This window comes from Tigriopus californicus, chromosome 11 (assembly GCF_007210705.1).
Source record: "Tigriopus californicus strain San Diego chromosome 11, Tcal_SD_v2.1, whole genome shotgun sequence".
Taxonomy (NCBI): Eukaryota; Metazoa; Arthropoda; class Copepoda; order Harpacticoida; family Harpacticidae; genus Tigriopus; species Tigriopus californicus.
In genome coordinates this window covers 10,268,913-10,296,517 of record NC_081450.1, presented here as the reverse complement: position 1 = coordinate 10,296,517, position 27,605 = coordinate 10,268,913, and the positions used below count along the sequence as shown (strand labels likewise).

At 44.4% G+C, this 27,605-nt stretch overlaps 1 protein-coding gene across 1 annotated transcript in view; it reads right to left on the bottom strand.

Moving 5' to 3' along the window:
* Positions 1-1,818: 1,818 nt before the first annotated feature.
* LOC131890482 (brother of CDO-like) overlaps positions 1,819-27,605 on the bottom strand; it is a 44,554-nt gene continuing 18,767 nt past the window's right edge. The window contains exons 2-7 of the mRNA XM_059239832.1: positions 24,525-24,857; positions 21,150-21,425; positions 14,525-14,797; positions 12,403-12,530; positions 9,537-9,969; positions 1,819-3,005 (exon numbers count right to left, since the gene is read on the bottom strand). Coding sequence (XP_059095815.1) covers positions 2,749-3,005; positions 9,537-9,969; positions 12,403-12,530; positions 14,525-14,797; positions 21,150-21,425; positions 24,525-24,857 — 1,700 coding nt within the window. The 3' untranslated portion in view covers positions 1,819-2,748. The remainder of the gene's footprint in view (positions 3,006-9,536; positions 9,970-12,402; positions 12,531-14,524; positions 14,798-21,149; positions 21,426-24,524; positions 24,858-27,605) is intronic.

Genomic DNA, 27,605 nt, shown 5'->3' with positions numbered 1-27,605 from the left:
TGGCCTTTTCCAGTCCCAAGTTCCAGCCCCACTTTCGTTCCTGGGTGCAATACATTTCCCCATTCCAACTTTGGGAATAGAATCAATCAATTAAGCAAGTAATATGTACGGCCAAATACACACTAGCACATCACACAATCGAGATGTGGCATTTTGAAGTAACATGGTGGAGCTAAATTAGAGATCGCCTCGTTAACACTATCTAATCACTAAGATACCTTTGACATTCTAAAAGAGCCATCGTGACCGTTGAAGACGAACTTAAACTTTAACGTAATTCTAGATTCACCCCTGACGAATGTGTTTCAACTCAAGTCAAGGCTAATTGGAATTGGGGGACCCGACTGAAATGGTTGAAAGGAAATCTGAACTTCAAGACTAGAGCCTACTCTTTGAGCTTAAGATAAGAGGCTTTAAATTTTCCAAGACACTGATTAAGGCCATAAAAAGTCATTTTATTCGTCATCGTTCGTCCACCATTGTGCTCCATGATGGTTGTCTGACTCGTCTCGAGTCGTGGAAAATGGATCCACCTAGCTGTGGAATGTTCTCATATCCTTCGATCTTCTTCTACTGAAGAGATCAATTCCGAATGATTGTTGTATCATTGGCATCGTTTTCGTCGTCCTCCTCCTTCTCCTCACCATCTTCATCATCTTCGTCTTCTTCTTCCACTCCGTACGACTGATGTGTACTTCCACGCGGACTTGGGAACGGGCACTCAAGTCTCGATTTGAGGTCTCAGCCCAAATGATTGTCATCATTGCCACCATTTTCTGGAATTGGTTTTCTCAGTCTCTCATATGGAGGCTCCAAATATCTCGGAGATGACGAGAAGGAGGAGGTAATGTCAAGTAATGATGCTTTTGGCAAGCGCCGAAACTATCCGGCCCATCTTTACGTGTTCCAATGGGGAAGCGACAGCCATTTACAATTACACCCGCAGACAGATGAGGACAGGTCTGGTTGTCTGGATACCTTTTCATGCAAAGAGGTTGCTGGCAACAGCTACAAATACCATCGTAAAACCCTCGAAAGTGGGTCCATGCAATACTCGTTGCAATCAAACAAACACGAGACCCGTCGATCGGAACTCATTGGATCAATCAGGTTTGGAACACACTTGACCCACAGACTGTTAATCTCGTGTACACGTGTCGCTGTTCATATGTAATTCAACATAATCGATAAGTGGACCGACTTTTTTGATGAGATAGAAACCCGAAGTTAATGCATTTGAATAAAACCAGGAACCCATACAACAACGAGGCCCTTCCGTGTTTTACGCCTAGGTCATGATCAACAATTATTGATCCATAAAGCCCAGCAACGAGTGGAAAATTGATGTCATTACCAATTTTCTAGTTTTTTTCGTTTAACGCCTCATTACTCCAGCTTTTCCACCTTTTGGATAGAGTTTATGTTCAAACTTTTGATATTGTCCCACTTTCAATGTTTTTAGTTGAAGACGTGGACGGTTTTTTTTTAGCAAATCAGCGAAGCAAGTTTGGAAGACAAGTCCTTGAAAAGGAATTAGAGGATTTTCTTCATCGGATTTTATTGGAGCAATCTTGAACTTCTCTTCTTCCAGCCCTTGCCTACGTCCGTGTTTTTACCCATGTTAATCAGCTTTGAGCTTGGATACGATCACTCATATTGATTAATACGTCTGAGGAGCTCATTCGTGGAATATCAATGCACTTTACGTACACTGGAATCTTGCATTTCTTGTACTATCTGGATATTATTGCTTACCGCGCTCCTATCATTTGTACTCTCTACAAATGCGATCATGAAACTGTAAGAACTTAATGAGGCTAAAAGTATCATAATCTCTTTATTCATCCGAAGTCAGTGATTCATCATCCTTCCATTCGTTGTTGTCTAGTCAGAGAATTTCGTCGTCAATATGGACCCTCTTTCAGGGCATACGCTTTCAAACTTGGGGCTTTCGTGTCCTTAAACGAACCTGATGCGGCGTTTGTGGCCTGAATATCACTTCAGGCCCGCACTTGAGTTTTGATTCAAAGATACGATTCTGGCCGGTCAAAACAGCGCCTTCACTCACAGAGCAAATTTGTACTCGTACGTTGTCTCGAAAAAGTGGGTTTCAATTGGGTTTGGGTAGATTCTTTACTAATGAAATGTTCTGGTCAAAACAATGAGGGTTTGTTCAAGTGCACGAATTGTGGGGGGGGGGTCAATTCAACGGTTAACAAGGTGGGTTGTTCTTTGTGGGTGCTTCTTATTGACTTTGAAAGCTTCACGGAGTTTGGCCTGAAATCCGCATTGGTTCTCAACAGAGGCTCATTGAGCGGCTTCAAAGGGGAGTTTAGCACTCATCTGCAAAAGTCATTTTCACCAATGGACGATTTCGAGGCAGGCCTGGTGGGCACTTTTTGCGTCCGTCCCTCGAAAACAAGAGGAGACATTAAGACAAAGTTGTTGCACTCAAGTAGTGATTTTTTGTCTTGCGACCATCACATCAGTCTGTTGAATGTCTTAGTTGTCGTTGTGTTCCAGTTTTTTTCCACCTCATGGCTGGTTACATCCCACTGCTATGTATTTGGTGCTCATTTTCCAGTTGTGTTTCTTGCGCTCCTTAGCTCCATGCTCCCGGTCGAGCCTAGTGGATCGGAACTCCGGAACTCGGTGGTGGAACAGCACGTTTTGGAACACTTTTTCTGCCATCCTCCCTGAGGAAGGCTCCTCTTGCTGTCCTAACAGACGGAGACAGTTTTTGATTCTTCACTTGAATGATATGACAGTGAGAAGAGTGATCATTTGGCAGAAAACCGCCTGAAATCCACCCAAAGAGCCAAGAGGGAGCGGAAGGATCCTTGATCCAAGGACCACGTGTCTTGACGAGAACAAGGACGAGGCTGAGGCCGAGGAGGAGGAAGAGGAGGATGCACCACTGTGGATCGAGTCCACGGCCGCGGAAGATGAAAGGCCCAGATCTTGGATTTCGGGCTTTTTCACAAAGTTTTGATGCGGAGAAGTACCTGGAACAGAAGAGAAAGAGATGGAACACGATGAAATTGATAACAAAGATATACGAGTGGAAAAAAGGGAAAACGGGGAACAGACAGGGAGAGGGAAAGTTCAAATGTCGATAAATCATTCGTAGTCAAGTTTCCATTTGCCTCTGATCCCCACCACTCCAGAACGAGCACGTACGCTCACTCAAAGGAGATATTCATCAACGTGGCTTGGCATCCACTTGTCACTTTTTTCTAGGGCGCCTTGAAATTCCAAGATTTTTCTAATTGCCTATTAAGACATCGTCTTGGGCATTTCCCTCCCAAAAGACCAATCCGAACAACCATTGTACAATCACAAAGTCTGTATCAGCCCGTCTTACAGAAGTCGAATCAGACCCCGCCAATATTCCAAGAAGGATGTGGAGGTCGTGACCTCAATGTCATTTTTTGGCTATAAGTCATCGTGATTGCTTGGCTTTTTATCTACTTCCTGACTTGGAATGTTTGCTCGTGTTTTTTCGCGGTTATTGTATAGCAGTATTTGTTGGCTCGAGATTGAGAGGCTCTCCTCTTTCTCTCCGTCATCCTTCACCTTTGCTACAGCAACCTTCAGAGATCGAGTGAGAGTAAGCACACACAACGTGGAAGGATTGCAAATATACTTGCCGTGTTTTCAGCGTACTTCTGCTCCACAAGAATCAATACAAAACAGTCCTTGTTTGCCTCCCTCCTTCTCTCTCTTTCACACGTGCACCAAAGCATTTTATTCAGACCCCAAAAGATACTGATCTTGCCCAGATTCGGACCAATTTGGAAATAACTTTTTATTGCAATCTACCTATCTAGAGCTTCAAAGGACCTCTGAGTTCAGCTTTTCTTTGGGCACAAATTGCTGCCAGAGTATTGCATCCTCATCATCCTTGGGCAGTTTCTTTCAAAAGAAAACTACGCTAGACGTCTTTCATAATGACGTACGTCTAAGTGATGACCGCGACAAAAAAAAACGCCCAGAATGAGAACGATGGAGGAACGAAAACCAACGGAAGGCCCTCTTGACTCTGAGATATTATTGTCCAATTTCTAGGCCCACCATTTGGGCATGTCTACGCCCAATCGGAAATCGGAAATAGAGGCGTATGTTCGATGTGCGTTAGATGATAGTGACAGAATCGATAAGATATTCACGTGCGATATGCCTAAGGTAATCGGGGATGATTAGGTATAGAATCGTACTTTAAAAAAAAATACGTCTTAACAAAGATTTAGACATTCATAGAAAATTCGTATTTTATCACGTGTCAGATGATTCGCTGAGTCTAAAATCTTGAGCGCCCTTCTCATTCAAACTTATCAGCTAATACATTTGCTCTTCCTTGCTATATTTTTACTCTGTCCCCGGTTGACGAAAATAAAATGAAAAAAAAAAGGCTGAAAATATGTTGGTCTTTTTCTTGAGTATATCGCACGTAGATGTAGTACGTCGATTTTGGCTTCCTCATTGATACTATTATTCCATTCAATTCTCTCTAGCATCCGTCAATCATAGTGAGACTGTAAATAAGGGCAATGGCAAACATGAAATGATTGCGTTGGAATAAGTATGTAGGTCACTTTTTAAGCTCCTCTTTCCGAAGATGGCTCAATTCATGAACCTCTGTAATAAGAATGGGGATGTTGAGATCAAGAATTAACCTTTCCGATTTGACTCCATATGATTGAAATAAAAATTGTCCCTGGTGGCTTCAACTACATTTTAGGTTTAAGCTCAAATGATTCAAAACTTATACCCTCTCAAAGCTCACTCTACAGTAACTTTAAACATAATAATTGAATTTCCTCCCCCCCTTGTATGAAGTAATGACATTCATAGTGTGAACAGTTATGTTTGGAGCTTTGAGAGAGCATAACTTTTGACTTAATGACCCATGCCCTCCCCCCCTCGCCCATTCCCTATCTTAACGGTTCGTGCTCAACCTCATTGGCTCCAAAATTATCCATCAGGTTTGAAAATGATGACGCAATCAGCACTTAATATCAACCGAATGTCACTAAATTCAATATTGGGATCTTCTGGTGGGGCCTTCCGTTGAAGATTTCGAGTGAAGTCACCGGAGATGAACTCAGTTGTCCTCGGGGACTTATCAAGGACCTTGGAGACGGCATTGCAATCGGAGGTAACTTTTTGTGAGAGTAGTAGCTCTGAACTAGTACAGTATAACAACCATCCCCTGTATTTGGAAAGGGCTAGATGAGCACTTGAAAGCCCCTTAAGATCAGGTTCCGTGAAATGATTTCAATTTTTGAGCTTAGGCTACGAGTATGACACCCTTCGGGCCTTCTTAGATGAATGTGAGATGAAATGTGTTGAAAAATGTTCGTACCCTACCTAGTAAAGTACATCTATTTCGAACACCTTGCCTGGGCAAAGTTGAAAGGAAAAATGTTCCAGAGGAGGATCAAAGGAGGACTTGAACTATGGAAAAGCAACAACTGACATTTGATGGATCATAATCCCTCGGTGTAATTGCTTGTCGTATGTCTTAAGTTGTCGTTTCCAGGTCCTCAGCAAGTTTAAAATGGTACCAAAGAGAAACAACTAATCCAACTAATCCGTATCTTTTTTTTCGCATGGTCAAATCAAAAACACGTACATCAAGCAAGGTAGTGGTTTTCAATGTTGGACCTCGTTTCAAGGACTTGGTTAACTAGTACGTACGCAGGATAGGCGGCATGTGTGAGCTTCTGAAAAATGTGATCTCTTGAGTGGCATTGCTCATCTCCTCCCCTCCATCGACCTTTTTGTTATAGGCTGCTTGTTGTTGGCCGTACCACTCGTATCTTCATCATTGAAGGCCTCGAGTTCCCGTTGGAAACTTTTCAATACTCGCAAAGTTTTCTCATTGAAAATCTACTTATGCTCCCCTTTCTCTGTGCTCTCTTGCCCTGGCTTGGCTGGTTTCTCCTCCTAACTCAAGTCGTTCTCATTTCAGCCCGGTTACTCAGCTATTCACAAAGCCAAAAGACTCTCTCACGATCAAGGCTTGAAAAGCCCCTTCAAACTGCAGTATCATAAATGAGCGGACATTCGAACCTCCCCCGACCCAGCCCAGGACTTGTGTTACTTCCCAAAGAGCCTCACCAATATGTTTGATTTCGTCCACATGTCTATTCTGGGCCTTTACAGAGTCGGCATTGCCAACGGCCTTTATCGGTCTCGGCACCAGACCATGGACATTTCGAGTCGAGCATGTACGCAATAGCCGTGTGACTCAATTTGCTCAAGGCCAAAATCTGTTGCAACGCCTTTTTTTCGAAAGGGAGACACTCCCACTCAACGGATATGCCGTGAACGCTCTTTGTCAATGTGATTGAATTTACAGCGGCAATTGCGCGACAGCCCATTGAACTCTTGACAAGATGGGACGCTTAATTTATTGACAACTGTCAAATATGTTGGTGATACTCGGATGAGGTAGTCAAGCTGCCATGGCTCAGTTGGCTCAGGTGTCATGTCGACAACCATTAAGGCTGGCTTAGCTAAGACCACTTTCATTTCTCAGCCTTCCTTGATGGTAGCAATCCAGCAAATGTCCTTCTTTCATTAGAAGAGCTATTGATTTTGCTCGAGGAGGAAACTCACGAACGGAACGACAACCCCAAAGAACGAAACGACCGAGCAAGCAAGCGAACTACAAGCTACAAGCAAGCGAGGCGGGCTTGGGATAATGACGCTAAATCCAAAGTAGTGACAAGAGCCCTTGACTCAATGGGGCACCCGCAGAGAATAATGCTATTAAAAGTCCATTTTTGGCGGAAATCAGGGCACACGTAATTGCATATTCATGCTCGACCACATGTCATGGAAGGCTACAAGCCAGTCTGTACAGGCTGGACGGATCAACTAATGTCGGCGGCCGTTTTTATGGGAACCAAGCGAGTGGAAATTGTTCGGAGCACAAGAGATAAACCTCGAAGACAGCTTCGGTGACATCCAGTTAAAATCATGAAGGGAGAGGTGCTCATTTTAGACCGACAGTACTCTATTTCTCTCTGCAGCAGCCGAAGATCAGTTGTCAAGTGGATTTGGCACTCTAGGAGAGTGTCTTTCCACCGAGTACCTCTTTTGGAGGCCAGTACGTGGCTCCCCTTCAAGATCTTCGAAAACCGTTACAAAAGTAAATTTCTATTGTGCTCAACTTGGCCTTTTTATGATTGGCTAACTACTGAGCTAATCACTGTGCGGATACCATGAGAAATGCTTTTGGCCTGGCTTTTCTATACTACCACTCAGTTTCACAATCCTTTGGTCTAACTCGGGCCTTCTGACTTATGAATAAAGAATACTCTAGACTGAATGGCCAAGGATGCATGCTTGGAATCCTATATAGGTTGAGATCCTCTATTGGTAAAAACCATTTTATGAATGAGAAGGATGAATCGTTTAGACAGCTAATATATGACTGATCCCATTCCAGAGAGTACATCTCGAGTCTGTACTCTTATTCTCCTCCACTTCGAACAGACAAAATGTATTCGAACGCATAAAGTGCCATACTGGTTCATCGATTCTTTCCCCTACCACCTTTCTTCATGGCCATTGGAGAAAACGCCAATGATATCATGTGTATTTGCAATCTTTGGGTTAGCTCTTTCTCCCCGGAAAAGGCTTGCAAATCAAAAGGACAGCACTACAAGTACTTCTATTGAGAAGTAATGTGAGAGAGAGAGAGAGAGAGAAGGAGAAAAGACACCGTTTCCATATCGCCATATCGCCATATTGCTCAAGCTCGAGTACAAAGAGCAAGTGGAGTGGGCTATAGCAATGTTGGAGATAGGCTGGCTATTTGGGTCAAGCCATCAATTTCTTGGTTACTTTTCCTGGTCTCTCGGTGACACACTTTTTTTCAGCTACTCTATCAGAGGGTCCTAGAGAGGTGGAAAGTAATGGGATATCTCTTCGATGGTCTAATGAGAAAAAGAACCCAAATTTTCGATGATGAAACGAGTTTCAAAACACAGCACCTAGGTCAAGAAAGCATCGTCCATTGATTGGCAAAGAAGTGGAACAATCATCTCTAAGCATTTGGATCACCTGCTCCGACGCTCTTGCGTGTGCCAAAGTAAGGATAGAGAGAGGAAGAATGAAACAAAGTATGGCATTCGCCTCGGCAAAATGATGTGGAAAATGAACATATAAACCAATTGGCTTGGTCCCATTTTCAAGCGAATTAACCCGAGTCTTGGCCGGGATCCACTCAACCCCTCCCAATTTCAGTGATCCCAGTGAATGAAAGATGTGGTGGATGGCGGAGATGCATTGCTTACACAGCTACTCTTGGTGGAAACTGGCCATGGGGACGAGATATGAATCAAAGAGTGGCTTAAAGCCAACGCTGACCATCCATGACCTTAACTCTTCATTCGGGGGCAACTTAATCTACTCGAGTTTGCTTGGCTCGGTTCTGTGAAAGGTGGAATCAAGTTGCTACACACTCTACAAGTTTGAACGTTGAAAACGATCCCAGCCAGCATTATTATCAGAGGGTAAAAAAGCAAACTTTTTCCTCTCCTCTCGTGCCAAGTTGTTTTGTCCTCTACTCTGTTGGGTAATTAATAGTTGGTGAGCCAGGGCCACCGGGAAAAAAGTTGCCCCAAACTCCTATTTCCAGAGCCCGGGCATCACCAATCACGACTCTCGACTCTCCACTGCCAAAGAGGATGACATGCGTTTGCTCTCCTGACTTGGTTGTCGCTGCTTGTCCATCTCCAGAGTGAAAGAAAGCACGAGAGACAGAAGAGGATTGTGAAACCACTCGTTGATCGAGCCACTCTTAGGGGCACAATATGGGCATCAAATGGAACAAAAGTTGCAGATGCTCCGCACAAATTCAATGACAAAAGAACAAAAAAAACAGAAATGTGCCCTCGCTCAAGATAATGGAAATGGTGGGGATACCACTACTACTTCTGTATTGGCTATTACAGTCACTTCTGATGATGGAAGTGAGCCGAACTTTCGCCTGTACCGTAGTGTACACTTTAGGAGATCACCATTCGGCTGGATCAACATTCCTCACAAGGTTTACTTAAGCAAGGGTTTGAAAGCCAGGCAAATTGTTTGAAATCAAAAGCAAAGAAGTTTAAAGCCATCACTTTCACTAGAACAGACTGTAAACATCCGTTTCCTTTCCAAAAAGGAGGCGTGAGAAAGCAAGGTTAGAACCAAACTTGTTTTGGTTATGACTCTTGAGAGGATGGTGTGCACTTTTTCAATTTTGACACGTCTTCGACAGATGTTTTGGCACCATGAAGGTAAAGGGATATTGTTCCAAGCGAGGGTCGATGGGTGGACGGACAGATGGATGGATAGAGGGATCCAAGTTCTCCAAAGAGAGTGAACCAAATCAAAAGTAAATATTGACAAAACGATAAGATGCTTCTTGTGGCAGAAAAAAAAATAATACTCGGCTGTCAACGGTGACGCACTTTCAAGGGATCTTTGTTGATATGAAGCGATAAGAAGTAGTGACGTTCATTCAGGATGGCACTCACCTTTTCCTTGCGTATAAAATTGAAAGGTCTCGCTGGTCTGGCTCCAGCCAAATCTGTTCTTGGCTGACACCTTGGCTTCATAAGACGAGTCAGGCAAAAGCGGGCCCAACGAATAGGCCTCCTGATAGAGGTTGTTTTTCGGACCACCTGGGATCATTTCTCGAGGAGGGAGCCTCAGGTTGTGCCATGCGTGGGTCACTTCATGAGTGCCAATCACACCCGTATTGGAAGAGGCCGACAAAGGAGACGAAGGGGAAGAAAACGATGATGATGACGAGGAGGAGGAGGAGGAGAAGGAGGAGGAAGGAGAAGAGGGAACCATCAAAGGATTTCCTCCATGTGACCGTGCCATCTGCAGAGAGGACGAGGCGGAGGATGTGTCCTTGCTTCTTCTTCGATCTTGGTCAAGGCCTGTCGAAGACGACGTTGAGCTCTGAAAAATGGATATTTTATCAGATGGGACCTCTTCGGTTGTTCTTAGAACAAATTCACAAAGGAAGATATCTCGAGTTGGGAGATGGAACAAAAAAACTTTCAATTGATTTTCAAAGTCGTCTCCAATATGGCCCTTTGATCATTCGTGTGTCCTTGAGTGCCCTCGTAAGTTATTTTGTCTCGTTACCCAACTCTCCATTGGGGACGAATTATTTCCCTGGAGACCCGAAAAAAACGCCCACGTATGTTAGTTGATCTGCTGAGAGGTTCGATTTCGAAATAAAGATTGAGATACCATCCCCCTGTTCCTTTTCTCCTTCCCGGCCTTCCGCTTCCAATACCACGTGTCCGTTTCAACCAACCAAGTTCGAGGAATTGATTACTTATTTTATGTTTGTTCCCTTGTGAGAAAAACAAGCAGTCCATCCATCCATCGCTCCTTTCTCTGTCTTTCTCGCCCTTTCTCTGTTCCATGGCCCCATCACACTCAACCTGTTAGGTCAGAAAATGAGCTTGGTTTCTCGTTCAAGCTTTACTGTTGATAGAAATCGATCCTGCTATTCCCCCGTCAACCTGAAATCTCAAAAATAGGATGGGCCTGTGAAGGAGGCTGCGAATCTTTCCAATCTGTTGGGGTAAAAAATTATATAAGTATAAAGAACAGGTTGACTCAGAAGGGAGCTCTGAGCCCAAATTGATGTGAAGCGAATGTTTGCTCGAAAGCAAGATGGATTGTTGGAATTTCAAAAGAAGTAGAAAATCCATGGAACGTCGTTGTGTAGCCTGTCAACTCGCTGTCCAACTAAAACACTTTTCCGATATCTGAGAATATCATCATGGATATTAAATTTACAACTCGTAATCCACCGGATCACTTGACCACCGCAAGGAATCCTTGTCAGTCGTTTCCTGAGACTTAAAGCTCAACTTTCCGTTAAAATGCAGTGGTATGATTAAATTTGAAACATTAGAGTTGGGCGAAATTGTCCTTGGCCCAACCTTGGGCCTCGGGGAAAGGGCGCCATCGCACAAACGATGGTCCACTTACAACTTTCAATGCACGCACGGTCCAATATCTTTCCAATATTGGACAAAATTTTGAGCCGATATGGTCGGAGACTTGGATTGGCATTTTGTAGCGAACAGATTGGGATCCATGGCACTGCATACGTACTTGCGTGCGTGCGTCTTGTAAATTGTGATCTCTTTAGCGTTGGCTGTCCCTCCCACGTAAAAAGCAGTTCTTACTAGATGTTCCACATTGTACCAGGGCTCAGCAAACTAACCTTTTAAGAAAAGTTTTTGATTGTATAAGTATTTTAGGTACAAGCGAGCTCAAATTTCGGCGTGGCGCTCGAAAGCCTCAAACAATTGTGTGATCAATATAGATTTTTTTTTGTTTGTTTTATGAACTTTTTGCCTGCATGTCTTTCAATCAATTAGAGCTGTTTTTCCCATCCGCTTCCGGAATTGATGGCTTCCAAGAAAAACGCTTCCCTTTTGATTCCAGTCCTGACTTTGACAGAGGCCCTTCCTTTGTGGGAGTTTTGCCTACAAGGAATTGTGCAAAATCCTCGGTTTGCAGGTGTGTACTGCTGTAGAGGTGGGCGCTGAGCTCTCATAACCCGATTCCTTCGCTTGAAAGGCCACTTGAAAAAAAGTCCGACTGAAATCGAAGAAGCTCTCCAGAGCTCTTCCTGAAATGCTTTGCCATCCTATCCTTCTCTAAACGGGTCCTTGATGCTCAATTTGTCGATTGCAAATCGCCTCCTCCTCGGCCTCGTTCCTCTGACTCTTGGACTCATTTCTGGCATTCCTGCATTCTGTTTGACTGCCTCACTCACCTCGTGCCAAGAGCCAATGGTGGCGCTCACAAATGGTTCTGACTTCTGAAGCAACACTCTCACCACCGCAAAAGGCCATTTACGTCATAGATTGCTTCGAGAGCGTTAGATGGTTCAATAGAGTTAGAGCCATGCCATGTCTTGAAGATCGGTTCAAAAGTTTCTTGGCAAATCCCCCTTCACAAAGTCTCGGGTTACGGAATTTTTCCAGGCACAATTAGAGACTGATGGAATGTCATGAGCTCTTAAAGGCTACCCATGTAAATTGTACTACCAATCAAAGAGTCGGTGGCCATTTTTTACGAAACGGAAACGAAAGCCAAAAGCCGAAAACGGCAACTTCCAGGGTTTCGTCAATTTCTGAAACCATTTTTCAAACCGTTGGTTAAGAACGTCATTGGATTTTGCCTTTTCACTTTAGACGACAGGGGGAGTGGGGGGGAGTGGGGGGGTCTAAGAGTGGAGAAGAGAACTCAAGCCTACCGTTCCCCTTTGAAGGGACATGATTGACAGTTTAATTGGCAGACTTGTGCGTATCGGAAAGGTTTTAAGGGCCCTGGAGTGTGTTGTTCATAAATAGTACTTACCGGAATTTTCCTGTACAAGAGCTTGTACTCCTCGATGGGGGCGTAACTCTCTGTGATCCACGAAATGGTGTAGCTCGTCTGACTTTTGCTGAGGACTTGACTGTTGAAGACAGGCGTATTTGGATTTCCTGCGGACAACAAACACAACGAAAACCATCAGAGCCTGGGCAGAACGAGAATGAGCAAATCACACGGCACTCAGTCCGAAAAGTTCCCCAAGTTTTACGACAAAGGATCCTCCTACTCTCTCCCTCCAGGTCCAAAGCCACTTTCTCTTTCTTGCGCTGATTCTTTGGCCACCAATTGTGTGCGGCTACTGACTGACCTGTACAGGAAAATCCGTTCTGCTGGATTCGGACAGCTTAGCCTGTCAAATTCACGTGCATTCTTTGCCCTATCTTTCCAAGTTTGCCTTTCTTGTTGCAATGGTAGTAAAAGTGGTCGTGGTTGTAGTTGTTGTAGTTGGAGGTAAGGAGAGGCCACGAAGAGGGGCCAAAGAGTGGGAAACTTTTTGTTCTCAGTCCTCAATGTTCAAATCAGAGCCTCATCCATCCACCCACCCACGCACCCTCAAAAGTCTTGGTTGGGCAGAAATTTGAATGACAAACAGAGTAATTTGAAATGAAAGCGGGAAAGTTCCAAGTTGAAGGAAGGACTCGCGATGGATCCGATGAGAATAGGAACCCAGTCCCTTCATCCGCATGCCAATGACAAGCCCCAAACTAGCAGGCAGCCAACTGTGCTGGAACAAGTAAGAACGAGTAAGAACTCGGGAGGAACGAAGGCCTGACTTTGGGTCCCAACTTCTTCCCCAACTACCCAACTGCCCGAGCTCGATGTGCAATCGTGTTCAACTTCAGTTTGAACGAAAAACGCAGAAGATGCCGGACATAGCTTTCAAAGCTGATTCCTTCTGAGATGCATCGCGGGAAATGAATGATGCAATTAATGGCTAAAAAGCCCTCCGAAACAAATTGTCGAGATGGGCGGTGGGTGCCATTTCTGAAAGCACTGTCTCAAGCGATTATCAATGACTGGTTGCCTTCGCTCTCTTATTTGCGGAGAGCAAATTTATGGCCTCGCCTTGACGAGGACGGCAAATCAGAGGCTTGACCTGGAAGCTGGCCACCTTTGCCCGTCTTGGTCCATGAGGCTGGACACCTTTGCCCGTCTTGGTCCATGAGGCTGGACGTAAGTGATGGTGATGTTCGACAATAACAAGTTATCATGCTTGCGATCGTGAATCCACACGCACAGTGGGGATTAATCAATTTAGTACAAGCTTAATTTGGTCTGACATCCTCGATTCCAATGACAGACGAGGCGAGAGCTGTGAGTGTTGCTTAACTGAATACTCCCCGGATGACATTCGGTCCCAAAGGGCCCACTGTGTCTAGTTTATGGTGAGTGGCACACGGACGATAGAACAGCCGAACGAACGAACGATCGAACGAACGAAGGAACCTACGAGTTGCTTCCAGGATCCAACAACGGACAAGAGGATCTTGATGCTTGATGGCTGCTGTATAATGCTCACTGGTTAAGACGGAGAAGAGTGGTGAGCGGGGAAATCATGAATAACCAGGAACCATGGTGGCTCGTTTTCAATTTTCTACCCAAAGGAGTCTTTTCTTGCCATTCTCCTTTTCTTATTTTTAATTTTTTTTTTCCGTCCTCGATCTTCAGAACGAATTTCGTACAGATCCCTCCCTCCCTCTTCCCCGTCCTTCTCTTTGTCGTCCGTCTTCCCTCGCTCTCATACACTGCTTTGCCCTCAGTTCGCTTCGTTCTGCAATTGGATGACAAAACTTTGGACATTTTCTGCTCTCTGAAGATAGATGGGCCTGAATGTCTTCTCATTGCACTTTTGCGCGAGCAAATCCAAGTAAGCCTCCGAGTGAGACTTAAATGTTCCCAAATGGAGTTCAGGCTTAATCCCGAGCATTATCGACCTCCTTCCCGTTGCCTCCCTCCAGAAGTAGCTATGTTTAGAACGCGTACGTACGTACGTACTCCTACATGCGGGGAGTCGTCACCGACTGACCAGTCAGCCAGCGGGCATGTGGGTAGCACTCTCATGAGACGAATTATGGGTGTTTTGTTTGCCAATGTGCACTCTTACCTCTTAAGGTGATGTAGGCCCGATCCCGACCCAGCTGGTTATTGGCGTAGCACGAGTAGTTGGCCAGATCCTCACGTTCCACTTTCCGAATGATAAGAGTATGCCGGCTGCCTCGACTCTCCATGTAGCGTTTCCCATTGGGATCCAGACGCATGGTATCACGGTACCAGATCACTTCGGGCTCTGGATCTGCGTACACAAGACAGGACAAGTCGGCCTGTTCGCCAAGGCCTCCATGAACTACGGACCGTTCGGCAGACACCTCAGGATCGTCTAAAATAACAGGAAAAGGATGTGATGATTATGTGAGACCAGGGGACCGTATAGCAATAGGCTTGGATTAGTTCAATACCACTGACAAGATTCGTATTGCTATGGCTGAGTAGGACTTCATAGCTCTTGGTCGTTTTCATAGAAGGATGTCTAAGCCTCTCGGGCGAGTAGTATCGATTTTGCAAATTGATGTCATTTCGAATGTCATTGGCCGACACATTTTTGTCTGACTTCAGAGCGAAGGCAAGTGACCACGGAAGTCATGAATAATGTAAAAGTCAACACGATTTGAACGGGTCTTGGCTACTTTTCCATTTACTTGCCCTTCATTTGTGGCTAAGACGGATGATCCGACTAGAAAATAATCCAATTCATTTCCATTTCAAATGACTGATTGCAGAATTTCAGCTTTCAAAACGGATATAGAAGTTTTTTTTTGTCGTAGAGTGAGTGGCTCTTAATCCTCGTCTAAATTGGCCAAACGAGTAGTTAGAAGAAACTACTCTGGCCATAGGATGAAGCCAGAAGGAGAAGCCACCCCCAGCAATGTATTCGTGCTAGACAACCATATTCAGGAGGTTCTAGCCTCGGCCAAAGTTTTCTCCATAGATTTTCAATGGCTTCTCAAGGGGACAAATGGTTGGCTCTCATGCATTCTAATTGCCGACCCTTGGACAATTCCTCGAGCAAGCCTCCTGATCAGGTGGAGCATGGGAAGGGACACACGGAACCGGGGAACCAGGGAACCAAAGAGAGAAAGAGAAAACGAAGCAGAAGAAACTTGGGCACATCATGCAACTCACTGCAGACCTTGGGCACTCCAGAGAACCACCAGATATTGGATAAGACACAAACTGTGTCCTTGATACATATGTACTTCGTGAGCTGTTGAAGAAATCCCCCTGATCAACATAAAGGTTGCATGCAGAGAATATCTACACACACTCGCCCTGGGATCTCTAAAGAGCAAACTGGTCGTGGAACAAAGACTTTATTGATCTGAGGTGGTGAGTGAGGGGTATTTGAACATTTGGAATTCTTTCAAGACACTCGACCGTGGTTTCGAGAAGCTTCGGCGTCCTCTGATTGGCTAAAATTGGTAGTGTTGAATGTCTTTCAAATGTCAAGTTCACATTCAAAACCACCTCCCGGCTTGCTTCTGAGTGAGACTTTGAGTTTGGAATAATGTGCAATGAAAATTATCCCTTCGCTGTTTATGGCTCTTTCAGTGGGATATGCGCGTTCCAACTTTGTTTTCCTCCTGTTCTTGTTTGAAATTGTGCGTCCCTGTGGAGAGCGAATGAGCAGCAAGTGTGCCTGGCACGTACACTTCAACTTCAAGCTGGCCACGTTTCAGTCCGATTGCATTTTGTTTGCATTCCAAGTGAGGCTCGAAAATAAAGAGATTTAATGGTTTGAAACTTCAGGGTCATTTGGGGACTTTGAACGGACGGACACCCTGACGCCCACCCTTGAACTGCTGTGCAACTACACTCACTGATGTGCCTACAAACCTGCCTACTTACACACCCATCCATTCACCCAACCAACCACCTCCCTCCTACCGTTGAATTTGGAAATGAGTAACGGGAATATTAGCTATAAAGATTAAAGAAGAGGATTTCAACACGGCTTATTTCTGCATTGGAAAAGGGATTTGAAAGTGCACTCAAGAATGAATGGACGGGCGCTCTTTTTGCCCTTGAGTATTAGCGCTAATACTCTTGAATAACGAGCTTACCAATGCTTTCATGCCTTCAGTGGAGCCCTCTTACAAAGAATTTTTAATCAGCAAAATCATGAAAAACACAAAAAAGCTGCCCTTAATGACAAGCTAACCTTTGCAACATTGTTATTTCATTTCAGATGAACAAAGTACGACTCCTGTCGCATAAGGGTCTTATATGCCCTGGTTGTGAAGAAAATTAAAACAAATGTTGAATACCCCACGCCATTTCTTGCAAGGCACAACAACTTAAGGGCTAAAATTTAAGTAAATATGATGACTTTCCCATCAACTTTGGAATCTGTGCAGTAGTTGACTTTTGAAAGTTTGGCCAATTTGAGGCTGATTTCTCTTGGCAGGTATCTGAACCATGTAATTTCGATCCACTCTCAACTTTTTGTCAACCTTTTCAAACTCTAATCTTTGCCAATTCATTGTTCGTTCAAACTCATTTAACTTTAAGGGTTTCTCATTTTGCTTTTTGTTCGCTAAATTACTCTCCCTCTTTCGGTCCATTCCCTTTTCACTAAGAGGGACCATGGTCATGTGGAACTTACTTGAGGAAAACAAACTGGAGCCCAGAAGATAGGCAAATAATAAAAGCTCAAAGCCTCTTGAATGCAGGTAGTTTTTCAGAGGCAAACTATTAGTTTGTACCATAGGTGCGAGTAGTTTTATCATTTGTCAATGTGTCGCACCTCAATCATAGGCCTTTGGATATGACAAATGAATTGTGGTTATGTATTTTCCACGCTCAGTTTTTATTAAGGCTGCTAAGAGCTCCTCCATGGTTTAAGCTGTTCAGTTTTAAGCTTGATAGTATTGCTCAACATGTTGTTGTTCATCCTCCGTGAAGTGATTATTGTCCTAAAATCAAGTTGTTCCATTCATAAAATCTACGTTTTATCCACATAATTGCCTCAAATTGTTTGAGAGATAGATCTAGACTTGAAGGAAAAGACCACTTATTAGATTAGTAACACAACATGGCAAAACCGCAAATGAATGCTTAATTTGGGAGCATGTGATGCGACATTGAAGTGCCGCAAATCAAGCCATAAATGCTTCTAGGCACTTTCAATCACATATTAATAGCTTATGGTGACAACACATTTTACGGTATGCATATATTTGAGTTCCATGTTCCAAGATCGAGAGTGTTGAAAACCTTCAAGTCATTTCCCTTTGAGCCTTGATTTCAACGCGACAACATTCTTCCCCTCCCCTCTTTCTTCAGGTGTCCCTAGAGACTTGACAACGAAGCACTACTGTAATTGAAATCGTCGTAAAATAAAACACCTCTCCAATGCTCAATCGGAGGGAACTTCAATTTACTCACCCTCTTGAATCGAAAAAGCGGTGAAACAGAAGAGGAGATCGAGATTTAAATGGGTTTGATCTCACGTCACTTTTGGATCCCCGCAATTGAATCGTTAATTCTGACGGTTGGGAACATCGATAAATCTAATAGATGTGGAACTCGGAAGTCATGGTGGAAAGCGGAAGATAAAAGGAGGATAAGGCAACGCAACTTGAAAGTCATCCGGAGGGTCTTTTTTATCCGCTTGCCGCTCCATTTTCCCCCTCTACCCAAACCGTAAAACCAACCTCGGACCTTTCCACAGGGCCCCCATTCCATTCTCCCTGACATACTTACAGACATTATCATGGCTTCTAAAGAATGGACGACTTGTGCGCAGTCACCCTCCCTTGAGCCCCCACCACTTCTTATGACCACAGACTTATGATCGATTGGCCAAGCTAGATTGGAAAGTGTTATGAAGACAAAACCACTTGACCTTCAAAATTGTTGAGGAGTTTTTCTCCGGTGCTAAAATCGTTCATGAATAATTCAAGAAATTTTCGAGCAATTCAAGCATGGAACTTTTTTTTAAAGGCCGCGCTGTCCCCCTTTCTATCTCTTTGTGAAGTTGGTCGCTCGTTTTAGCTCTAAGCATTGTGTGCAGTTCACCAAATTGTGTTGGTCCCAACTTAAAACCAAAGCGACAAACCACAACTTTTCGTTCGTTCCAACAAATACTGTACGTCAGCACAGTTGGCTTGACATTGACTCAAACACTTGAAACTGCAGTTTCCCCTGAAAGACATCGGAAGAGACGACAGAACGAGAGTGGCAGTAAATAAGCATGATGACAAATGCAAAAATGCAACCAATTGTCTAATAAATATGTAAGATATGTCAAAGGTACACCCTAAAACGTTAGGAAGTTGCATATGGATTCAAGTTACTGCGAGTCAACCAAACAATCAGTTTGAATGAATGAATCAGTTTATGCCATACCACTTGAACTAGAGTTAGGTGGTCAACTGTTTCATGATTACTTTTGACAATTTGATCTTGATGATAAAAGAAACATCAATGCCAGGCATTGGAAGATACAATTTAGATGAGCAATCTCAAGTCGGCATAGAAACAAACCTGCTGGCCAAATCCACTTGATTAAGATATGACAAGTGGTGTTGCCAAGTACCCTGAAAGCCTTGCCACGAAACACTTTTGGACATTGAAACTCTGACCAAGTTGGTGGACAAATTACAATTGCACTCTATTAAATCTACCTTCGTTTTGGCCGTTAACAATTTGCACGAACTCTTTCAATTAGAGATCAAAGGCGATTTAAGCCCCACGAGTGGTTTAGCTCTTCATCAGGAATTCTGGAAAGAGCGCAATTTCGCTTTACTGAGTTACCACAAAAGCTTTGGAATGTTTCTCAATTCGCAACGAATTTTGGTGTGGTGTCGTGTTTCTACCTCAATGAAGGCTCTCATGCCCTCTTCTAACCTCCTCTTTCTCCTCCTCCTCCTTCGTCATAGTGTAGCATGCTTGCTTGTATTTTCTCCGAGAACTGTCTTTGATACGAGTGGGAACCGGAGGAAAAAGGTCGCCACAGACGAGTGTTGGAGCCAACGGAGAGACTGAAATTCTTGACATTTCATGATATCAAACACAACTTGGATTCACATTGAGCTTCAAGGTGTGAGAAGTTGTTGTTGTCGTTGTTGCTCATGACTTAATCGGTGTTTTGAGATTTGGCTGTTATGCCTTCCGGCATAACTACCAAGTAAAATGTGAGTGAGCTCTTTCGCGCTCCTGCTCCTACTGCTGTTCCCTCTCAAGCTCCACCTGTTCCACTTTAGACGCACGGTGGAAGGAGCGAGAGATTAAGTTTAACATTTCACATAAATTTCCACCCAAGGCAGTTGTGAGTTTATCCAGAAGGTGGAAAATTGCCGGATAATAAAATGCTCGTCAACATCATCGCCGTCATCCCTCGATTATGGCGCTCAAGCCAGCCAGCCACACCACCACCACCTCCTGCTCCTCCTCCTCCTCCTCCTCGGGCTTAACGAGCTCTGGTTCACTTGTGTACTTGTACGTTGAAGCCTCTTGCGCCAGATCCATATGAGGCTCACCTCGAGCGGGATTAGAGATGACATTTCTCATCCCAAAGGAGGTTAACCACCCAACTTGTCTGACCCAGTTCTCAAATAAGTTCGTGATTTAAAGTGTCCAGCTTGTTCCCTGGATACACCGGTTACCCATCATGTGGATCAGCCTCTTGCCATTCGTTCATCATCGGAGCTGACAGCTTGCTTGTCAGGCCCAAAACCCCCAGAAACATATGAGCGGTGGGGGATGGACCGAAACAGGAACAAGCTCTAATTGGCGTTGTGTGTCCAAACGCGGTCAAGCCAGATTGTGCGAAACAAGGAAAAGGATGCCATTTGGACGTATGAAGCATAACATACGGATCCATGCCAAGATACTGCTTTCCATATGGAACTTCCACGGAAGAGCGGAGAAGTGAGCTGTCCAATATTCCGTGACCCTTGCCTTGTCTACCTACTATGAGTACATGGGTCGAAGGGAGGATTTGCATGCCAAAGCCAAACGAGGGTGAATGGATAAGATTCTGAACTCATTTGTGGCTGAACATGTCCTCGGCCGACCAGGAAAATATGTAGAAGGGGACAACAACATCATCATCATCTTCTTCTTCATGAGATGAGTTTGTTTAGAGATAGTTTGGCGAGGTTTCTTTGGGAAAACTTTCCTTCCACTTCCTTGCCAAGATATATTCGCTATTGTTCCTCCTATCAGATGGGACGGGTTAAGGTTAATTAGCATTTATAAGCCGGGTGACTCTCCAAGATTTGCCGACTAGCGGAGTCCTATACTAATAGATGATGAGGGAATTCCCACCCGGATCACGTTTGGCAGCTTAAGCGGCTAAATGGAAACGTTTCTTTTTCCTATCCAATCAATTCGGTATCCAACACTTCAAGCCAAACAAGACATGCATAGTAATGAAGCCTAGAGGGGATATGTGGGATTGAGCGTATGTCAAGGGAGCCTCAACATCATTACCATAGATGCTTGTCGATGACTTTATGGATAGTTTTGAACATACAACCTTCATTCACATTTCAACCTTCTTTATCCTGTTGTCCTGTACCCAAGGACCACTTCAATTGGTTCTCGTGGTGGTTCTGTCTTTAATTCTTTAACGTGTCAAGTTCATGTCAGGCTTGAGCCTTCGCCCCCGGGATCCCTTCAAGCACAAGTACAAGTGCGGGATCCTGGGATGTACAGTATGTACTTACAGAGGACTTGGAGTGAGATCTCGGCTCTCACGGCCTTTCCCACGCCATTGTTGGCCTCACACTCGTAAAGGCCGCTGTGATGTCTGCTCACGTGAGACATGGTAAGTGTCATGCCTTGGTCGGTGATTTGAGCATTGCCCGGGAGGCGATCGTTTCGTTTCCGCCAGTCCATTTTGGGCGGAGGATTGCCCGTGGCCTTACATTTCAAGGCCACGGTGGTATCGGCGCGTACAACGATTTTCGAGTCCGTGAGATCCAATTTGAGTTGGGGAGGCACTAGAAGAAAAACGAAGACGTTTTAATGAAGATTGCCGAACAACAACACAATAAATTCCGACGTCCTCAAAACGACATTGGAAAGGGCAATTTGTCCTAAATCTCGCCAAGCAGAAAACTGCTTGCTTCAGAAAACTTTGAAATGTCAATCTCTGACAGGTTGGCAAGCTTTTCCCGGATGTCGCAATCTCATTATAACGCATTTAGTAAGCAATGTATCTGCTTGAAGTGATTTATTTCTTGGTAGCCGTTCCCTGTTGTTCCACGTGTTCTTCCCAGATCTCTTTTCTCCGCCCGTCTTTCTTAAGCTAGTAGTATCTGGTGAGCTCTGATGTTGACCATTATGATGGGAAATGATAGGAGGGGTGGACATGATCATGCAATTTGTATGCCACACTCTCGAAATTGATGAGCCTCTCGGGTGGGTCCAACGAACAACGATCCGATCACTTCAGTTCGTGGTTTTCGCCGTTCCATCTAAAGCGCTCTGCTTGGACTATGTATATGTGTACACTCCTGTACTATGAAGATAATGAGGATGTGGAGGTGGATGGTGATCGTAATCATCTTCCTGAAGATGAGGATGAAATAAAGAAGCGAGCCAATTAGATCTACCGGGTCTACCGGGTCCATTGTGTTCCCCAGCCTCTGTTCCTCTGTTCCATTATGAAATAAAAGTGTGGCTTCCCCTCGCCTCTAGAGAGAACAGAAAGACCTGGAATGCTAATGCTTTGCTCGTTTTACCACCTCCCTTTCGGCCGCCTCCACGCCATTGCCGCACCCAAGGAAATGGTTTCCGAAAAAGCGACGAACGTAACGCCTCGTCTGAGATCACGAGTCTCAACGATGAGAGAGAGAGAGAGAGAGAGAGAGAAATTATCCTTGTTTGTTGGGTGTGAATCACCAATCATAATGATTATTTTCTGTTTTCGTTCTGTCGAGAGGAAAGAGGAAAGTCAGGAGATGAGGGAAGAACAGCCCAGGGAGAGGGGAACAAGGAAGGGGGAAGGCGAAAAAACTTCACTCTCCGGTTTCCTCATTGTATGTTCTACGTAGAGGGAAGGGGAGGAGAAGGAATCCATGATGGTGTCTAAAAAAGTCTGGGAACAGTTTTGATGGAAGATGAAAAAAGTTTGCGGCTGCTAGTTTGGATTTCAATCTATGTGGCAAGCTACTCAAAAGAGAGCGAGAAAGATATGGAGTAAATCCGAGTGCCTTGTCTGCTATGCGCATTTCTGTTGCATCTACATAAAAGATTTGGGCTGTGGTTCAAGAAAGTGAAATGATTCTCAGTTGGACTTTCTAATGGCTCGAGAGTTTTTCGAAATGTGGCGCTTGAAAGAAGATGAATGTTTCGATTTGCCTCGCATTTTACATTTTCCAATTGGAAAAGGTGGAAATTGACAAAATCGAAAACCATGAGCTAGCTCTACTTCTACTACTTGATCCCAGTAGTGTGTCATCTCATAAATTCAACTACCTAGAGAGCCTCCAGTGGGAAGGACTGAAGTTGCTGACAACCAAATGGTTGGCAACAAAACTAATATGCATGGAACATTGGAGGTTGGGAGTTCGTGAGAAGATTGGAACAATGCAGAAATTGTCTGGAAACATTTCGTGTCGGTCGGCTCTTCCAAGGACAGTACAATCGTAGTAGTGGTAGAAGCAGTAGCGGTCGGTACTAGGAGATCCAAATTTATAGACACCTACCACCGAGCAGGGTCTCTCAGCAGTAAAGAGATGAAAGCGAACTTGGAACTACTCATTCTCGTTCGCTCCGTGTCTGAATACCACCAAAGTCACGTGCGCTCCAGATAAAATGAAATGGTTGTTCCAATGTTCCAAACAATGGGTGTGTGTGTGTGCGTGTGTGGGGACCAAAAACCGGCTCCAAATCTTTTTCTTACATGTCGGAAGCCAATTGGAGCAAATCTGATGAGTCTGAAGACCCAGGATTAGAAAGCAGCAAATGTGTTTGTTTCTTTTACGGGTTTTCCATGTAGGTGGTCCAATTTCGATGATGTATCACCTTGTTAGTTCTCTGTCTCTAATAGCGTCTGGAAAAGCTTTCTTGGTCCGATCCGAAGCATTGGGCCCTCTCTCCTGGAGAAAACAGGATCTGCCCTCCAATTCTTCTGGATGGTTCGTGGCCTTTATGAAGGCGAAACCACGAGACATTACACCACTCTCTGCCATCCATACCTTCTCAACTTCGAGGACCACTCACTCGTCTCACATGGACCTTGTATTTGAGTTTGGCTGCAACCGTGGAACTCGAGACTCTCGACTAGGGAGGTAATTTCGTCAGCATAATGCGCTATCAAAAACAGGACCGACACATCATGGGATCCAGCAGAGATCTCATGGTCCAAGTTCCAACCTCTACTGAGATTGAGGTTCCCACAAAGTCAAGGGGGACCCAGCAAGAAGCGAGATCCACCACGAGAATTTGGACTCTAAGGCAATGTTCAGTTGTGCTCTTGACGATCTCAATTCAATTCCAAACAAGGCTTACGAGAGCTTTACATACTCAAATGAGCGAGATTTGAATATCTTGGAACTTTCAGGACTCGAGGAACTCCAGAAATACACACGCAAGCTCTTCACGTTAGTCCATAACATGAGCATAAACAAAGACTAGCAAATAAAGGAGCAAAGAGAGACGAGAGCAAATTAGGAAGGAAGGAACAATCGAACAACGCGATGAGCATGTGTGTGAGTGTGTGAGTGTCTGAGTGTCTCTTTGTAAGAAAAGAGACACACTCCCAAGAGCCATCATGGACCAGCTCACTGTTTGGTCTTTCTTTTGTGGTGGCAATAAGATATGCAAAATATCCCATACAGCAGCCAGGATTCGACTGTGGTTAGGTTGTCGTATCTGTTCCGGTAGGAAGACGAACTGAATTTGACGGCAAGCCCAGCGGTGCCTCGGTGACATTTGTCATGTAAAATGACATCAAATGTCATAAAGAAAAATCATCAACCCCACCGGATGAAAAGGACTCCTTTAGGAAAGTAAGTTGTAACATGGAACGAGTCGGTCTCTTGTTCTTTTCGTTTCGCCACCTTAGAAAGTAAGAAAATGTTCGTTTTACTCACATAGCACCTCCAGGGTATGAGTAATCACAACTGGGTATTCAGCATCCGCCTCAATCTCGCAGGAATAATTTCCCCCATCCTCGACGTCGACACTATTGATTTGGAGGTCCGTGCCTTTGAGATCGATTCTGTCATCCCTACGGACCATCATGTCACCCGCGGTGAGAACTCGAGTGCCTTTCTTCCACAAAAGGATCATGGGCCCCAGATCCCGGACGCTGCAAGGTAGAAGCAAAGTGTCCCCGACTTGAGCGCGGAACACTTGGCCGTCATTGAGGATCTTGGGTTGGGGCACATTCGGGTCGAGGGGCGGTAGGAAGCTGTACGGCTGACCTGGAATTTGAGAGGGAGAAAGAAACATGGAAACTCTTTGTGGTTGATGTAGTTTGCACGTACACGCAATGTGCTATTGGCAAGATGTCATCTTCTTTTCCAACTTGAGCCACTCACATCGGAGTTGAGGTGTAATTTAGGCCAATTACCCTTACAAATACACGAAGTTGGGACAAAACACCTACTCGGCGGGCCATGTTTTTCTGCAAGTTACAATAAAGTTCCGGAAGGATTTCCCAACTTCCTCGTCACCTGTTTCTTCTCGGCTTCTTTGGCCTCGCTTAAGACTCGCCCTTTCTGCGAATTGAGCCTTTGTTGGGCTCTGATTTCGCAAGGACACGCAAGGGAAGACGCCGAAAAAGTGGGGAATTCAGCCTTGCCTGGCGTCAAAACGAATGGAATTGTTGACATTTCGCTAAAAAGTCTCAAAATTTGAAATCGAGGTAGTTGTTTAGCAACGCAATATCTCCTTCTGCTTGTTGGCTCTGGTTCTCGCATGCTTGCTGGCTCTGATCTTGGCAACATGCAATATTGTCATTCTCCAGATTTGAGGGACTTGAAATGAATTCCGCTTTTTGAAAAAACCCGAAATGTGTCTTCTCATCATTGAGGACATTTGAAGAGTACAAATCTTGGCATTTGTCCTGTGCTTAACCGAATATTTTTGTACTTCACATTGTAATGTTGCATTGCTGACTAACGATTATTTCATTAGCGGCCCCCTCTTGGGATTCCTGAGTCATTTAGACCAGCTTTAACGTCTTCACCTTTCTCATCAGACAAACGATGCAATATTTCCGAGCTGAAATTGACAAGAGATTGGCCACAGTAGTTTTAATTCATTTCAGCACGAGAATCTACCTGTATGATCAACGTGTTTCAAGACAATTATGAATCTTAAAAAAAGGAATCCGGTTTGTAAGGGATCCAAATCGGAAAGTCTATGCAAGTTCTGACTGTTTTTAATTCGAAATGCAACGCAGCTCAATCATTATTGCGCACTGAACTAGTATACCGTAAATTAGTAAGTACAAGGTCTGGCATCCAAATTGCTGCGTTGTATTGGGTGGATGAGATTCCCAAAACAACGCGCAAGGCCCAGTTTATAATTGAGAATCTTTTCCCCCGAGTTCACAATCTGTCTGCATCCCTCCGGATTCTGCAGACACTTTCAAGTTCGCATTGCACACCCTTCGGACATGAAGTTTTGAACGGGGACCGGGCAGCTCGACACAACAGTCAACTTGCCTCAAAAGATTGCTCGACTCAGGTCACAAATCGACCCAACACAAAACCATTAGCACGTCATACATTATCAGAAGTAATCGATGACTTTTTATGGTCCAATCTGCTTGAATTGGCCTCAATTTTATCATTGAGATCATATTTGTTTTTCAATATAATTTATACTTATTCTAATCAAGTTTGAATTTTGTAAAGAATTAAGCTTGAATATAGTAAACCTGGTGAGCTTAAGCTTTTGTATGGTGTCGAATAGTGCGTTGGGGCGAGCTATCCTGGAACCGTTTGGAACTTGTGCGTGACTTTCAGTGTTCCCGAGGCAAGCCTCGATGGACGTGACTTTTTGCTCCAGTCTTTCTTCGGTACGAAAATCGGATCCGAAAATTGTTGCTTGATTTCGGCCCCAAGGATCGGTCACTCGACCGCGTTGGATAGATGAATTGAGGCCTTGGTATTAAGTAAATAATCTCACTCTCCCAGTGTCCGTTGAGAGGCCATTTCAGCAATGATTTTCGGAAATGTCTTTCGTGTTTCCCACGTTGGTGGAACTGAATGGACTCAAAGGCTGGCACCGAGCGGAAGAGAAGGTTGTTGGCAAGAAACAACAAATAAATTGTTACAAGGCCAGCCAGTTACCAGCCACAACCCATCCACAATGATCCAAGATGGGAGTGTTCCCAGCTCTCAGACGTTTTTGGTGCAACTACCGTGGAACAACACCAGCCAAGCTTAGGCATGATAAATTGTTGGAACATAGTAATTCTTCGAGTCCAGACACGCCTTCTGCACCTTTGAATTAGGACTTAAGGGCTCCACGTAAGATCCATTAGCCCAATGGACGTCAAGGGATGAGGAAAATCGTGGCTTTTCCAATTTCATCTAAGTTTTTGCTCGCGACTTTTAGACAAATGGAGGATTTCATTTTATTGCTTTCTAGACATCCGCTTACTGGACTTTGGAGGAATTGGGAATTGTGATCCCTGCGGCCAGGCAATCCAACTTCAAGTGAAAGTATAACATTGGTAGTCAGTATTCACTCACTCAAGCAGTCTGACAGCTGGAGGAACACAATGGCAAGAACTTTCAGATCTCCCGCTTTGATCCACTTTTCTCTTCCTTTGGTCTACTTCGTCTTGCTCTTCCTGTTATTCCGACAAGCTCGGCATCAAATTGGATTAAAAAATGTTCCCGAAGAAGAACAGGAGAGAAGAGGAAGGGAGGAGAACTCTCCCCATTTCAGTGGGTGGGTGAATACGAGTGCATGAAGAGTAAGTATGTAAGTACTGGAAATAGACGAGTGGGTGATTGGTCCATGGAGGTGAAGACTGGTGGTGAACATCGCCTGTCTTTAGAGACCAGGGACCAACGCGTCCGGAAAGGAACATCGACCCCATTTTTTCTAAAATCTAATGACAGATGCCTTTAAGAAGAAGAATTTAGGGGTTCCAACGGAAAGATCCGTGGATTACATTCAGCGTAATCACAAGATCTAATTCCATATGGATC